Source organism: Euprymna scolopes, chromosome 14 (assembly GCF_053919585.1).
Source record: "Euprymna scolopes isolate OS-2025 chromosome 14, ASM5391958v1, whole genome shotgun sequence".
Lineage (NCBI taxonomy): Eukaryota > Metazoa > Mollusca > Cephalopoda > Sepiida > Sepiolidae > Euprymna > Euprymna scolopes.
In genome coordinates, this window is record NC_136495.1 from 75050897 (window position 1) to 75068629 (window position 17733).

Consider the following 17733-nt stretch of genomic DNA (forward strand, 5'->3'; position numbering starts at 1 on the left):
GTAGAGCAAGAAAACATTTAAGCTGAAGGCGTATCTGTTGTGTTGTAGATGCTGGGTTAGTGATGATTGTAGTCTGTGTATGACTTCTTCGGAGCTGTTAACGTGACCTGAATAGGTGGAAAGTAGAGGTTTGAGTACCTGTGATAGTAGCCATGATATTTTGTATAGTGGTCCTTCCATGCTTGAAATGATGAGTCTAATTTGTGTAGATGGGCTGTTTTTGTGGTAGAATCTGGGAAGTTTGCTGTTTCTTGTAATGATATTTAGCATCTATCTATTGGGTATGCTTCTTTTATTATTTTTATTTATTCATTTTTTTTTTTTTTTTTTTTTTTTTGCCTATTGCGTTCCAGGCTGTATTGATTTGATTTTCGATATCTGTAGAAGAGATGTTTGTGGTGGGAGAATATAGTGTTTCATTGTTAAGGTGTTCTAGTGCTAGGGATTCATATGTATCTAGGTTGATGATGCAAACTTCTTTTCCTTTGTTGAAGGGTAGTAATACTAAGTTTTTATCTTTAATATTTTCGAGGGTGAGTAGATGTGTGTTAGTGAGGTTGGGTGTGATGTTAGATTGTACACGTTGGATGATGTCTAGTATGTTGTGTCTAAGTCTTGTGAGTCTAAAGTCTAGTTCGGGATTTTCTGGGGGTAGATGTAATATGCGGCCGGGTTTATATGTAGGAAAATCAGAGGTGTTATTCACGGTGGAATGATGTGTGACCTGAGAGTTTTGTTTGAAGGCGGATAGCCACTTCAGATGATATGCTGTCCTGCAGAACTGTGTTTCCATTTCGAGTTTTAATCTGTTATTTACTTTGTGTGGTTATGAACTTAGGGCCAAGGCTGAGAAGTTCGATTTTGTTAGATGTCAGGGAATTAGTTAAGTCTGTGACGAGCGAGTTATTTATGGGTTTTTTTTTGTTGTTGCCTTTGTTTTTTTTTGGTCTCTTATTATTGGTAGTGTTGTTCTTATGGAGTAGCCAGTTGAATTTATTAAGTTTTTCTTTTGTTGTTCTCATATTGTTATGGTAGCATTGTTCTATTGCTATTAAAATTTATGTGATCGTTTTCTGTTCCGATACGTTTTGGTTCAGTTCAATGATGTGATGGTGTAAAAGGTAGTGTAAGTGTCGGATGATCTTTTTGATGTGGAATTTGTGTAGGTAGTCTCGTAATGTTTTAAGATTTGGGTGAGAAACTTGCGGGAAGTGGCATGTTTCTGATTGTGTTAGGTATTACATTATTTTTCATGCGCTGCTTTAAAAAGTTGATTCGACAGCTATATTTTGCTAATTTTTCTGACAGTTGGATTATTTTCTTTGTTTTTGCAAACTCTGCTCGCTCAGACTAAGTGTAAGAAATATGACGTGATTTGCTTGAAGAAGTATTAAAGAATATAAGGTACTTTTGAAGGCTTACAATGCAAGAATGTACAGTCGTTATGAGCAAATAAATAAATGAATGATAAATGATTCAATAATTTTTTTATATTATTTTTTATTTATTTATTTATCTACCTGATTTTTTTTTCAACTGTGGATGGTACTTATTCCAAAGGTCCATTTATGCAACAAATTAGATCCATCATTTAAAGCATAGAAGGACCACTATACAAAATATCATGGCTACTATCACAGATACTCAAACCTCTACTTCCCACCTATCCAGGTTACGTTAACAGCTCCGAAGAAGTCACACATAGACTACAGTCATCACCAACCCAGCATCTACAACAAAACAGATACGCCTTCAGCTTAGATGTCTCGCTCTACACATCAGTTCCTGCATACCCAGCTGTAGACCTAATAACAAAATACATTGCATATAATAATCTACACTGTTTTAACTTCACCACGGAAGACATGCACCAACTCCTAAACATAGTAGTGGACAACACACACTTTCATAAATACACTTACATAAATTAAGGAACATATTACCTCAAAACATTGCCATTCTTCAAACATGCGTCTATAGAACATAATCCAGACAAAAACATAAATTTCAGATTGAAAGTGAAATTATATTTTCATAAAGAAAAGGGTTGATAAGTAAAAAAAAAAAAACACCTCCATTAACTATTTACATAATTATTGAAGCTCTAGAGCGTCTATATTCTTACAAGAACATTTTAAAAAAACAACAGCCAGTTATAACCATATTAAACAGAAATTTGATTTAAAATCTTACAAAAACATTTCAGCAACAATGACCAGTTATAAGCATTTAAACAGAATATGAATTACTTCCCCTTGATCAGAAAACCTGTAGACAAGTAAAAAATAGAATTACTTCCTCTGAACATGACTGGATTAAGCTTTGAGTATTTGGATTTAAAATCAAAAAAAAAAAAAAGAAAACACATAATTTTACAAAAACATTTAAAAAAACAACGGCTAGTTAAAACCATATTAAATAGAATTTTGAATTACGTCCCCTTGATCAGAAAATCTATAGTCAAGTAAAAAAAATTTAAAAAAGAGAATTATTTCCACTGAGCATGTAATGGAATTAATTGATCTTTGAGCGTTTGGATTAAAAACCTAAACAAAACAGCTACTTTATAATTTACAGCCTAGAGAGAGGATTTATTTCTCCACTGACGATGGACCTTTGGAATAAGTACCATCCACAGTTGAAAAATAAAAAGTTCAGGTAAATAAGTAAATAAATATAAATAAAAAAATAAAATAAATTATTGAATTATTTATTATTCATTTATTTATTCATTTATCTGCTCATAACGACTGTGCATTCCTGTATTAGAAGCCTTCAAAAATACCTTTTATTCTTAAACAATGCTTCAAGCAAACCGCGCCATAGTTCTTAGAATGAATACATATTTGAATATATAAAGAACTTGAAGCATAAAACTATTACTGGTCATGTTATCTCACAATCTATCTGAGATATATTAAGCCTTGTTTTAGATTGTCCTCCGGACCTTGGCAAGCGGTAATCTCCCTCCCTCCCCTAAAAAAATACCATGCATAAATATTTAAAGATATAAAGAACTAGAAGCATAAACATTTTTTTTTTTTTTTTTTTTTTTTTGCAAAATTACTGTATTCGACATTAAATAATCTGAAAAGGATGATTTAAAAAAAAGTCCATGAATAAATATTTGAAGATATAAAGAACTCGAAGCATACATTTTTATTTATTTATTTGTTTGTTTGTTTATCTTTGCAAAATTACTGGATTTGGCATTAATTAACCCAAAAAGGGTTGATATACCGTGAAATAAAACAATCTAAAAAAAAGAACTCCATGAATAAATATTATATAATATATAATATTATAATAAAGAATTTAAGGCATAAACCATTTTTCAAACTTGACGTATGGGGCATTAAATAAGCCGAAAAGGGTTGATATGCCATAAAACAAAACAACTAAACAAAACTATTCTAGCCATAGGATTAAAACTATAATCTGAAAAACATTCATCCTTGAAATCTCTTTATTCAGATGATTAACCTTTTCTTAATCCCAAGACGGATTCATAATGTGGAAGCAGATACTTTTTTAATAACTGAAAGTGGGTTGGACGCCAAAATACTTGAAAGCTACTCAAGAGACACAAAAGATGGTAAAATCTCACGAAAATCTATATATCTATAAAAGGGAGGGTATGTGTGTGTGTGTGTGTGTGTGTGTGTGTGTGTGTGTGTGTGTGAGAATTACTCTCAATCTATATATTCAACAAAGTTTTGATCTACAGATTTAAAATTTGATATATAGGGTATTCAGACACGTGGAAAACTTTTTAATCGGTTTTCATCCAGAAAAAGGGCTGCTAACAAGTCAAAATTGAAAAATTGATATGTGGGGGGGGGGGCGATCGGATTTTTATCTGTTTGTCAACTGTTTCATGATGCATGCGAGGTCGTGAAACATAACAGCTTCTTTATGTTAAGTATAAGTTTGTTTGAAAACATTTTTTAAACATCATGGCAAACTGGCCTGATGGTTATTGTACTTGACTCGCTGTCTTTGTTTTGGTTTCGATCTCAGCTCGCGTATTTTTTTACTTACAAGAGGTGAACTTAGAAAAAACATAATACTTGCATGCTTATGTGTCAGTTTTTCAGTTTTTTTTTCTTTTTGTTGTTTTTTTTTTTAAGGAACTGAACGTTACGTTTAATACTTACGTCATTTCTGTTTACAATAAATAAGAATTCTGCATGAATTAAAATATAATATTTATGTAAATTTTACGACCGGGCAACACCGGGCGATTTGCTAGTATATTTATTAAAGTGAGAGTGTGTGTGTGTGTGTGTGTGTTTGAGGACAACTCTCAACTTAAATACTCAACGAATTTTTGATCTTCAGACTTTAAATTTGGTATATAGGATATTCCGACATGTGGAAAACTAATCAGTTTTCACCCGAAAAAACGCTTACTATAAGGGGTCGAAATTGAAAAATTGGAACATGGGGGTGATCAGATTTCTATCTGTTTGTCAACTGTTTCGTGACTATGCATGCACCAATCGTTCACATAACAGCTTCCTTATGTTAAGAATAAGTAGGTTTGAAAACGTGGCAAGCTGGTCTAATGGTTATCATATTTGATTCGTTGTCTTTAAGTTTTGGTTTCAATCTCAGTTTGAGTATTTTTTATTTTTTTTTTGACTTACAAGTAAACTGTTAAGAAAAAAAAACAATACTTGCATACACACATGTCTTAATTTCTTTCGGGGTTTTTTACTTTAATTTTTTTTAAAGAAATTTAACATTACATTTAATACCGGGCAACGCCAGGTACATCTACTAATCTATCTATCTATATATATATATAAAAGTGAACGCGTGTGTGTGTGTGTGTGTGTGTGTGTGTGTGTACATTTCCCTACGCAATAACTCTGTCAATTTTTAGTGTACAGACTCGAAATTTGATATACAGGTTACTAAGATTTGGGAAAATCGATGTGTTCGGTTTTTGGCCAGAAATTTGGCGATTAAGGGGTCAACGATTTTACCTTTGAGAACTCTACCAAACTCCTCCAACAATTTTGGGTCTACGCACTTGAAATTTTAGATATAGGTTTCTTGGACATGGATCTAACTTAATAACTTGATTTGAGCCCAAAACAATAAATTTTAAGGGATAATAATAGGGGTCAAAGTTAAAAAAATACTTGACCTCTGCGGTCTCTTCCAAATTACTTGGACAATTTCTGGTCTAAATATTTGAAATTTTACATAAAGGGTATTCAGAGATAGGGCAAGCTTTTTCATCAGTTTTGGTCGAAAATTTTTAGTTACCAATATATAAATGTATGTATGTCTGTTTGCATGTCTGCCTTAAACTTTCAATAGAGGCGACGGATTTTACCAAGATCAGTATCGTTTTAAAGTTCGACCTTTCATACGACAAATATCGAAAAATTGGCTAAAAACATTAATATCTTCCCCTTCAACTAGGCACTTTTCTACAGGGGGGGGGGTCACTTTTTTCGCCGATATTTTTTAAAGTTATCCTCTCCTTTAGATTTTCGGATTATTGTATCGTATTCATCAGTGACTGATGAAATTACGAGAGGATTGCACGTCAGACCTTTGACTGCTAAATAAATTGGGTAGTGCCACTACTTCATTGCTGTGATTAATAAAAGATTTTCACTAATGATGACGTCATAATGACGCAATAATTGTAATCTATAAATAGAAATGACGCAATTACAACGTATATAACCACAATGCCACCGGTAAGGCACCAGAAGAAAGCAAAAAGGGCAGAGTGGACGGTACCGTACCACAGGTTCCTAGGGCCTGGAACTGACCTCGATTACAAAAAATTCCTGCCTCCCCTAAATCGCTTAGACTGGGCAGCAAAAAGACACGATTACAACTACGGTAAAGGCAAGACCAAAGAAGCAGATGACCAATTCTACAAGGACTCTGCTGGAACAGGTCTGTTGGGAGCTTTATCGCGAGGGGCACTCAGAGCAAAGCATTACCTGGGACTGGACGACTACTTCGATCCCCCACCTAAACGAATTAAACTTGATCCTACTTACACTGCTAGCTGCGAAGCAGGTATGGAAGTCGATTCGGAGGCGAGCACTGTCGCGAACGACAACGGCAGCGGAGCGTGGGGAGGAAACGAGGAGGGAGGAGAGCTACCAACCATTACTAACAACAACGTAAGACGAGTAGTCTTACAGAGGAGCTTCAAAAACCAGGTCAAAACGACCAACATGAACGATTGCGCAGCTATATTCCAGATCTACGACACTGACCCAAAGGAAGGCATACACGGAGCAGCCCGGTTTTCATGGTCACAGCCAGTATCTAAAGACTACATAGTACCCTACTTCCTAACTACCTGGGTAACTCCGCCAAAATGGGAAGCGATAATGTCAAACGCGACAGCGTACAGGATCGTCAGCCAAGGATTTAAAATATCGAAAATAACCTGCGGTGAATGGCTGACAAAAAACAACGAGGAAGTCTTCGTACCAAACCCAGAACCCTACTTCGACATCTACATCGATAACGGTTCCTACATCGGTTACGGAAACTTAGAAGGAATATCGAAAATCCCAAACAAAGGTTTCTCAGAAATCCAACCCATGGTAGGGGCAGACGCAGAGTTACCGACCTACACATACAATTATATGGCTCCGATCGAACTAATCAATGCGATCCCAAACACGGGAAACTTCTCGGACTCAGTAAACAAAACACAGGTGAAAATGATTGACCTGCACGACTGGCGAGAAATGCCAAACGTAAAAAACTTACGACAGGGCGACTCATTCACACACGTATGGCGAAACCACAGCTTACTAAGACGACCACTAACCAACACTACAATGCAGGGCAACTACACAATACAGGCAGGTATGATATCAAACCCGGTACTAATCACTAACCTGTTAAATTCGGGAGTCAAAACAGCGTGGGACTGCGGTTTAGCAGTAGCGACCACGCCGGCCTACGGCACCTTACTGCGAAAGGCTGAAGACAACGTCCGCCAGGGTGCACGAAAACGACAAAGGAAGGAAGTACAGGAGGACCTAGTACAAACAGAAGTGTCTGACTTAAACTTCGATCACCAAAGAGGAAGAAAAACAAACACGAGCGACGCCGGCAAGAAGGACAGTGGAAAAGTGGACATCGGGGCTACAACGTACATACAAACAAGCGGTTCCACAACAATGTCTAACAGAACAGTGATTAACAAGGTGCTCTACACAAACGAGGACTCGCCAGAAATGGTACTAATACATGTTCCACCTATACTGCGCCCGAACAGCACCGCCGGGATTTTATATTTCAACTTCGAAATTACAACCAGAGATAATTACAAAACCGGCAACATATTCCAATTCTTACGACGCAGATACCTGTTATAAAAGACGGACCTAAATCACAGATCAGGCACACGCTCCAGACAGTCAGGATGGAAGCCACGACCAGCGCCAGTAACCAAAGAGAAGAACAACAAAATTTCAATACCTTAGTCAACGGCGAAACTGTAAACGGCAAACAAATCCGACCGTACACATGGATCTACCGTTGGGAAACCGAAAAGGAGTTCAGCCTGAAGCCCGGTTCGACAGAGACCAGACCTTACCAAGAAGCGCTCACTTTACAGTCAGCTAACGCTACACACGGGTACTTGGCCAGAATCCTAGACCAGCGGCCATACATAATAGTATACCACGTAGCAGGACCCAGCAGTTTGAAACATTGCGCCGACGTGGACCACTTCCACATGATAACATGGCACCACAACCACCCGACATGCGAGCACAGTTACGTCCAGATGAAAAAACTCCAGGCCGAGCGACAGGTAAACCCCTACCAAATCTCATGCCAGAAAATTTACAACCCGTACGGGCTGTACAATGGACCCGTCAAAACGGACCGTAGTAGCGGCAGGGCATCTAGAAACGCCCGGTCAACTAGCGACCTACAGAAAAATATGTGACAAGCCGTTAAAGAAACAAGACGAACCCTCGGTAGACACAGCACTCACGGGAAAATCTACCCTGAGAGGGCAAAAATATAAATTCATTCTCGACATAATGAGAAAATGCAACTTTGAGATACGCAGGTTTTGTACCTCCTCTCCTTCCATGAGTTCTTTGAACAGTTGTCTTCGAGCCTTCATGTAACCCGCCTGTTTGTCTGGTGACAGGCCCTCTACTGCTTGGACAGTGAAGTTGGTCGATGCTGCTGGTTCCTCGATGTCCTCTTCTTCCTGGAATTGGTACGTTTGGTTCGTGTAGTCCATCACGTACTGTCTCCAGACGGTCAGCCACATTGTCGGATTTAGTTCTCGGACTCCCCATCCCTTTAGGGCAGGCATGGGCCTCTTGGTCTCGTAGAGGAACATTCGGTTGTGCATTGCTGTTCTTTCCTGCGGGACGTGTCTCCAGGGGTCGTCGTTGCTTGTAGACAGGCATGGTGTCCTCTCTAAGTATCGTTCAGCCTGGTGCTTCACATTTACCGCTGTTGTGGTACCTTCCAGGATACACTTTCCCTCCTCTACATTTTGTGGTGTGAACCACATTTCGTCCGTGTAGATCAGGGTTTTGTCCACGCAGGAGCCGAACGTGAAGTTGTCCGAAGCCTGACACCGCATTCGACCACAGTTCATGAGACCGTTCCGGATCGATCTTAGGACGTACGACTTACCGGAGTTGCTGGGTCCTGTTATGTGGAACCCGTTCTTTTTTGCCCGTATCATATGGCAGACCTCGAAGAGGTTTCTTCCGAATTCTACCGGGTCAAAGTTGTGGTGTTGGGCCCACGCGTCGTAGATATCCAAGAATTAAAAAATGTCGCTTCCGGTTTTGCGGTGGTCATAATAGCATAAACGTTAGGTTTTACCCCGTTCTTTTCCTCCTTTGTGGTACGGGTACTACCACTTTTTTTTTTTTTTTTTTGCTCAGCATACACATCCAAACACCTGGGAAACGCCGGGCTGAAATGCTAGTACATCTATAAAAGTACATCTATAAAAGTGAACGTGTGTGTGTGTCTGTGTACATTTCCCTATGCAATAACTCTGTCAATTTTAAGTCTACAGACTCGAAATTTGATATACAGGTTACTAAGGTTTGGGAAAATCTATGTGATCCGTTTTAGGCCAGAAATTTGGCTGTTAAGGGGTCAAAGTTCAACGATTTGACCTTTGAGAACTCTACCAAACTCCTCCAACAGTTTTGGATCTAAACACTTGAAATTTTAGATAAAGGTTCCTTGGACATGGATCTAACTTAATAACTTGATTTGAGCCCAAAACAATAAATTTTAAGGGGTCATAATAGGGGTCAAAGTTAAAAAAATTGACCGTCTTTTTTTGTTTTGTTTTTCTTTGCTCAGCATACACCTCCAAATACCCGGGCAACGCCGGGCACCCATGCTAGTATATATATATATATATATATATATATATATATATATAAAATGAACAACTCTGTGTGTGTACATTTTCCTACGCAGTAACTCTGTCAATTTTCAGTCCACAGACTCGAAATTTGACATAACGGGTACTGAGATTTGGGAAAATCTTTGTAATCCGATTTCGGCCATAAATTTGGCTGTTAAGGGGTCAAAGTTCAACGATTTGACATTTGAGAACTCTACCAAACTCCTCCGTCAATTTTGGATCTAAACACTTGAAATTTTAGATATAGGTCCCTTGGACATGGATCTAACTTAATAACTCGATGTGAGCACAAAACAATAAATGTTAAGGGGTCACAATATGGGTCAAAGTAAAAAAAGTTAGGACAATGTTGGCAGCTGGTTTGGCTACCCCATACACAGCGTTACAATCTTCAAAGGAAGAAAATTAAAAAAAAAAAAAAATAAAGACACGCACACATCATTCATTCATTCATTTCGTTAATATATATAATATATATATATATATATATATATATATATATAAAATATATTTTAGTCATCGACATACAGACCTGTTTCGTTGTTTCACAACTCATCAGTGCCGCTAGACTAACACCTCTCCCAAGCCGAGGATCGAACCTAGAACCGTCGTGATGACAGTCGGCAGTCCTACCCCTTGACTACGGTATCGGTGGCCGAAATTAACCTGTCCGAACGATTATTTAAATAAACATTCGTCTGCTACTCGTAGAGGGCTCAAACGTTTGTTTGTAAACAAATCGCGAGCTTATGAAGTGAACGTGTGTGTGTGTGTGTCTGTACATTTCCCTACGCAATAACTCTGTCAATTTTAAGCCTACAGACTCGAAATTTGCTATACAGGTTACTGAGATTTGGGAAAATCTATGTGATCTCTTTTTTTTTTTTTTTTTTTTTGGCTCAACATACACCTCCAAACACCCGGGCAACGCCTGGCTGAAATGCTAGTGTGAAATAAAGTTAAGAAATGATAGCATCTCACACCAGTTGACCGTTGCTCAAATGTTTGGAATTTGTAGAACGATGTGTTAGAATATGATCTGTTCTTTAAATGTCATTCAAAGTTGAACTCAAAATGTCGTGGGTGATGTTGGATTGTTTAAAATCTATCTGAGAACTTGAGAAATGGTCAAAAAATTTTGGGAGTGTATCATTACATAGCAAGTCATTTTAAACCTAAGAGTATTTCTTTGCTTTATTTTTTCTCTCTGACAAAACATTTGCGGCAATTTATGGCAAACACTTATCTAGCTACAACCACTGCCAACAATTTCTCTTACTCTTTATCTGTACATAAAACTAAATAAAATTTCCGTGAACAAAACTTTATTCCTAGAGCTGCCCGTCTGTGGAACACAATACCATAAGACTGGTTTCCGACTGACTAGAACATGGTCGTTTTCAAGTCCAATGTAAACAAGTTCTTGATGAGCTGTCCTCGTAAATAATTAATTTCTAATCAATTTCCACTATTACCGATTGTCATGTTGTTCTCTCATTAAACCTTATCCTCAAATGGCCTCTGGGACATGATAAGCGATGACTCCTTTTTATTCAAACATGATTTGGGGGGGGGGTGAATATTCTTCTGAAAACAGGAACTAGCCACCAAAACATCATCATATGATTCAACTAAAACAGTTTCCAGTTCTTGTTGTGATAATATTGGATGCTATTGACTCTTTATTTGTTTGTGGTTGCATTTTTCTAAAATGTACCATTATTGTTTGATTACATTGCGATCTGAGTTATTATTTTTATTATTACTAATTATTTTATTATTTTATTTATTTATTATTATTCTTAAATGTACCAATAGTGTTCGATTGCATTGCGATCTGAGTTATTATTTTATTATTATTAATTATTTAATTATTTTATTTATTTTTTTATTTATTTATTTATTATTCTAAAATGTACCAATATTGTTCGATTGCATTGCGATCTGAGTTGGTCAGATAAGATAGAAGTTTTCAAAAGATAGAAGATTCATTTATTAATAACTTTAGTTGTTTTTAAATCGTATATTATCATCCTAAAAAATTGTATCCATAAAAAATTTTTTAAAAAAAAATGGGGGGGAGTCACCACTTATTAAGGCCCGAAGGCCACTCGAGGATAAGGGTTAATTAATGTAAAGTGGCAGTTAACGGCGTGAATTGGGTAGAATTTGATTATTTAAGAAGATTGTTCAACAAGAACTTGTTTACATTAGGCATGAAGATTACTATTTTGTAGTCGGCCGGGATTAAGACCAATGGAACAATGTTCCACAGGCGGGCAGTTTTAGAAAAGAAGTTTTGTTCATGGAATCTGCGTTTAGGCTTAGGCAAAACCTAAAATTTCGAGTTAATATTTATTTTATTTTAAGCATCTAAACACAAGAAATACACGATTTAAATATGTAAACATATTTGCCATTAAATTCAACAAATGTATTCAAAGAACTTTTAATGTGTGTAACCGTTTAAATATTTCGAGTGATTACCTCTTTATCAAATACTTCAAATACCTAAAAATATGTGTGGATTTGTAATATTATTTATGGTAATTTTCCACACACATAGGATGAATTTGATCAGATAAGCTGCTTAAATAATCCTTGAAATAAAGAAAAAGAGAGTAAATAATTCGGTACGGTTGTTTTTGTTCTTGTCTACAGAATAATGCGAGTCGCAATCTCACTTTGTTTTCTCGCCATGGCGGTGGCAATACGTCGATTCCCTTTCGACACAAACTCATTCCTCGAACTTCCAGCAACATAATTCAGCTCTGTTGCTATCACTTGTATGCAAATCTCATATCGTTGAATGACTTCACACCTTGTGATATCTATTAAGAAAAATGATATTTGAATACGCCATTCCTTCGGATTGCATGGAACTCGAAATCTCTACAAAAGTGAAGAAATGTTAGCAGTTTAAACTAAGGCTCTCCTTACTTCCATAAAATATAAGAGATGAACTGCGTTATTTGATGCAAGGAGCTAAAAATAGATACTACATCAAGGTCAAAAATTAGCCAACGATATATGTTGCAACCCTATAAATTAATTAGTAGCCGAATACGTAGCACATAATAATACAACAAAACCTCTTAAAAAATTTTTTTTTTAAAGCATGAAACGGTTAATTTTGACAGTTGATCTGTGTCCAAGTGAGAAAAAAAGAATAAAAAGTTCTTTGAGTGTTGCAGGTCGATCTGCAGTTATCTTCAGCAAAAATCGTCTATGCTGCAGTGCCCACTGGACAGACAAGAGAAAGGAGAGAGGTCTGCTTTCGGTGCTTACAAGCCTAACTGCAATTCCCAAAGGGCCTAAAGATGTTCCTTAGGGGACAGATAGTATCAATGTGCCCTGTTAACTGATTGGTGAGTGTGTGGTCGAATCACTTGGCATGGGCATTGATTCGCGAGAGGAAATAGATCTTTATTTTATTTGTGACTGTTACAGTATATTTTCAAACGAAGATCTTCTACTATCCTTTGTAATACGTCTTAATTTTAAAACTTAGTGTGATACTTGCTGAAAGAAACCTTGTATGACCTAATGAAACAATGTCTAAGGATTTGTTTGCAAGACGTTTTATCTTGAAATGTGTGATTGGGCTGTTTCAGTGACGACGACCATGATGATGATGATGACGATGACGATGATGATCGTCCATCGCTTGCGAAGATGATTGTGATCATGGAATTATTTTGTGAGTTCGGGGATAGCTTGTTAGACAGATTCGAGCTCTAAAGTATTCCGCGCATCTTGGACACCTGTGGGATGATTCTGCATCAGAGGTGCTGATTGCTCTGTTTTTTCTAATGTCACATTTCCTCTTGTGTTCTTCATTGCGTGTGGATTCAGCAATTGTAACATCTTTGTGACTTGCGTCACGCCAGGAACATCTGTTTTGGGTTAGATTTTTCCCAAGAATTAGAACCGAACTGTTTGATTGAGACCTTCAGCCTGTCCTTGAACTGTTTCCGCTGTCCTCCAGCTGTTGTTTTTCCTTTGGACAGCTCACTATAAAGTAGTTGTTTTGGGAGCCTATTTCTATACTGTCTTATTAGCTAATAATATTGTAATACATCAAGTTTTCCTTTCACCCTGCAATGATACCGAATACATTTCTTATTATTTTGCTGACCAATCCAATAAGCACCTCCGGTTATAGTCAACTAAAGCACTTCCTAACTTCCGGCGTGGCTGCTACCGGAAGCGGTGACAAGGTAAATAAGTTCCTTCGCCTTTTTCTCTCGGCACAACCCCCTCTGCTTCTACTCTTTTTTTATTGCGTTTTTCCGGTCGTTCTTTTTTTATTATTATTTAATGATCATCGAAAAAAAATTCACTCTTATCTTAGTTAAGAATTATTGAAATTAGTTTGTTTTTTGGGTTGTTATTATTGAAAACACTTTTTAAAATCTTAAACTATTTGGGGAATATATATTTTGGATATGATTTTATGATGTTTGAAATTTTGTTATTTTGATTTCGATAATTTTATTTTTATACTTTCATAAACATATATTTATTATATAAATTAAAAAAAAAAGGAAACTTATTTTCAAAATTAAAAAAAAACTATATTTATAATTTCATAAATATATTTCTAATAAGATTTCAAATAAAATAAAAACTTTTATTTTAGTGCAAATAAAGATTGTGTTATTTTCATCTGTATAATTTTGTTTAGTTCATTGTATATTTTTCAATAATGTCCTTTTTTATATTATATTTCAATAAATCTCTTCACAACAGAAATACCGAAGAACAACAAAAGCGAAGAAACTGGTTTGCCTTGTCACCGTTTCCGGTAGTTACCAAGCGGGAAGTTAGGAAGGACGTTAGCTGACTATAACTACAGCCTTCTCAAACGAAAGTCTTTGACTGTTCTATCATGACAACGATCATCCTTCATTATGTTTATTCTTAGTGTCTTGTCGTCTTTCATCTTCAATCCAAAGACGAGAAACGCATGCGCACAGTTAATTTTTTATTAAGCTACGTCTGGAAAATGCATTCATGCAACCATAAATATCTGTTTAGATTTTGTGAATGCTTACAATAATCGGTTTCTTGAAAAGCTAAGATTTTATTGAAGGTTATAGAAAATATAGCGCAAATCAATTTCCGCAATTATTTCCCTACATGATTGAGCGCTTTGCATTTATGCATAACGGGCATAAAATACCATGCAAACCAGCATGTAAAACGGACGTTAAACTAAATATGATGATGATGATTGTTCAATCATATCTGGATTTCTCTTAATTGTTCAGTTTGACTCGTCTACGGCATATCAACCAGTTCAAGTGATTTATTGCCAAAACACAATCCACCTTTTGTAAACGACCTATTGATTAGCTGAAGACAAGTCACTATTGCTATTTATTTGCTTCACAACGAGAGCAAAATGTGACACAAGGTCGCTTTTAATATGGGGAAAAAATCCTCTCCCCAAAAAGAGGTACTCTGACAATAGGCAAAAATAAAAATTGCCTTAGTATAGAAGGGTTTCCCTTACATTGACTAAGGACAGATTAACTTAAGTGTAGCACTGAAACAGATACTACACTTAGATCTTAGTCACTATTTTCCATAACTGAAGAAAATTTATGGGTTCATGCCTTTACCAACTTTATTATAGCATAATTGAACGCAAGTGATGCGATAGGAATTGGAAATTGTGTAGTTGATTCCATAGTCCACAACGGTATCTGTAAGGTCAATCTTGTGGCGCCATTTTGAATGGATTTCATCGAGAAGGAAAAAAAGTGATGATTATTCTGCACACATACACAAACACATCATATATCATGCACACATACACAAACACATCATATATCATGCACACATACACAAACACATCATATATCATGCACACATACACAAACACATCATATATCATACACACATACACAAACACATCATATATCATACACACATACACAAACACATCATATATCATACACACATACACAAACACATCATATATCATACACACATACACAAACACATCATATATCATACACACATACACGCATATCTTAATTTATATCTGACTAGCAGGGGGAGCTGACCTTGCCAGTCGTAAAATACTCTTAAATATTATATTTTAATTCATGTAGATTTCGTATTTATTATTACAGAGCCAATTCTCTATTCAATATCATATTGTACCCAATATATCGTAGTGGTTTCAAAAGATTTTTTTTTTTAATGACTCGGGTGCCATCAGTTAGAATCGAAACCAAAACGTTTAGTACTCCAGCGACGTTCTCTACTGTTTGAACGACAGATAGCTAAGAAATATTTTAAATTAAACTGCTTCAAGCTATGAATGGATCTGTGTATGTGCAAAGTGTCTGCAAGTTAAAATGAACATTTTGCATTTCAATTAGCCGACATATTTCTGTGCTCATTATTAATCCATCCAAACAAAGATTTTACTTGTTATAAACCATCTTTGGTGTATGATTACTAGGGCTGTGATAACAGCATATTCTTTTCATTGTTTTGATTATTGAGTATATATCCGTTAATAGCGTATATGTTTTTATATAGACTGATATGATTCTCGGTTAATGTACTGTGTCTTACTATGTCGGATATATACTTGAGAGTCAAAAGGACGAAAAGAATATTCTGTTGTCACAGCCCTAATGATTACTATATCTTGTTAATTTCAATGTTATGTGACCAGTAGTTTAAGAGTTTATCGGTTAAATATTTACACACAGACACACTCATACATATATCTACTGTTTTATTTACATAGACATATTGATTATCTCTGATGACCTGTTCCTGTGACAATACTACTTTAGTATGTGTGGACGATTCATTTTCTCCTGCCAAAGCACAAAAATACACCAAAATGGTTTGATGCAAGAAGCGAACTTGCATTCTACGTGAGAAATAAATGATTTAAATTAGTAAACATTGATTAAAAATTAACATGGCCGTCTTGTAGATGTTTTATAGCATGGTTTTATAGCATGTTTTATTAAAATAAAATAAATATTAACTCGAACTGACTCTTCATGCAATAATATTAACAGAAAAAACATTTTTTAATGCCTACAGATATTTTTTTTCTTGCACTCAATTCAATACTAAATTTAGTGGAATTACCAAGTTCTTTGTATAATATTAATTGAATTTAATGGGAAATGATTAAAATGTGTGTATGTAAAACCTTGAATGATTGAATTGATATTCTCTAATCTCGTTTCTCTTTCTCTGCAACTTATTCATATTTTGATGAAAAACTTCTTTATCAAATCGTTGGTGTTTCAAACTCCTAGAAATTCATGTGGACCTGTAAGATTGTTTTCTTTGTAGTAATATTATGTGGACCTGTAAGATTGTTTTCTCTGTAGTAATATTACAAATCCACACATATTTTTAGGTATTTGAAACATTTGATAAAGAGGTGTTTACTCGAAATATTTAAACAGTTACACACATTAAAAGTTCTTTGAATACATTTGTTGAATTTAATGGCTAATTATTAAAGTGTGTATAAAAACTTGACTGAATGAATTATAATTGTCTGATCTTATTTCGCTTTCCCTCCAGCATATTCATATATCCAGCAAGCAGATGTCCATGCTATCTTAGAAACAGCCAGTCAAAGTTTGTTAGCTGATCCAGACAGACGCTTCATTTTTGTAGAGATGGCCTTTATGCATCAATGGTGGCAAGACAAAACGGATTATAAAAAACGACAAGTTAAAGAATTGATCAACTCGGGTGAGGAACACTTTTTTTCTTTTAACAAAAACACATTTTCACATTTTCTTCAAACTTTAACCCCCCCCCCCCCACACACACACACATTTTGCTTTTTTCAATTGTTTCATTCAAGTTTTTTTTTTAAACATTGGCACATAATGACAAGATTTGTTTATCCACAAAACTTTAGAAAATACCCTGACCCCCCCCCAACCCCAGTCTTTTGTTCTTAAAACAGAAATGAACAATTCTATGTTTCTGAATTTTTTTAGATGAGAAATGGTAATTCGTATTAGTTGTGTTAAAGTGAAATAATGTCCAGATGACGATGTGGTAAATGGAAGATGTTTATTCAGAGTACCGACGCGTGCGACTTGTCTCGAAGAGAAGTAATGAACTGTCCGTCTCTCCTCCGCCCCCTGGCGGCCCTCCTCCAATACAAGGGGAGATCATCAGTTTGTTCTCGGGCAGAGTAACTAGGATGGGACATTAACAAGTGGGATTGTTCAGACTACTGCTCTGATCTTGAATGTTATTTGCACAACGTTTGAACCGATGTAACCTCCAAAATTATATCCATGTTT

At 35.9% G+C, this 17733-nt stretch overlaps 1 protein-coding gene across 1 annotated transcript in view; it reads left to right on the forward strand.

The window, feature by feature from the left end:
- The window catches only part of LOC145293096 (lysosomal alpha-mannosidase-like), a 348385-nt gene that overhangs the window by 174345 nt on the left and 156307 nt on the right, over positions 1-17733 (forward strand). Inside the window, exon 3 of the mRNA XM_080139469.1 lies at positions 16994-17167. Within this exon, the coding sequence (XP_079995595.1) occupies positions 16994-17167 (174 nt within the window). The remainder of the gene's footprint in view (positions 1-16993; positions 17168-17733) is intronic.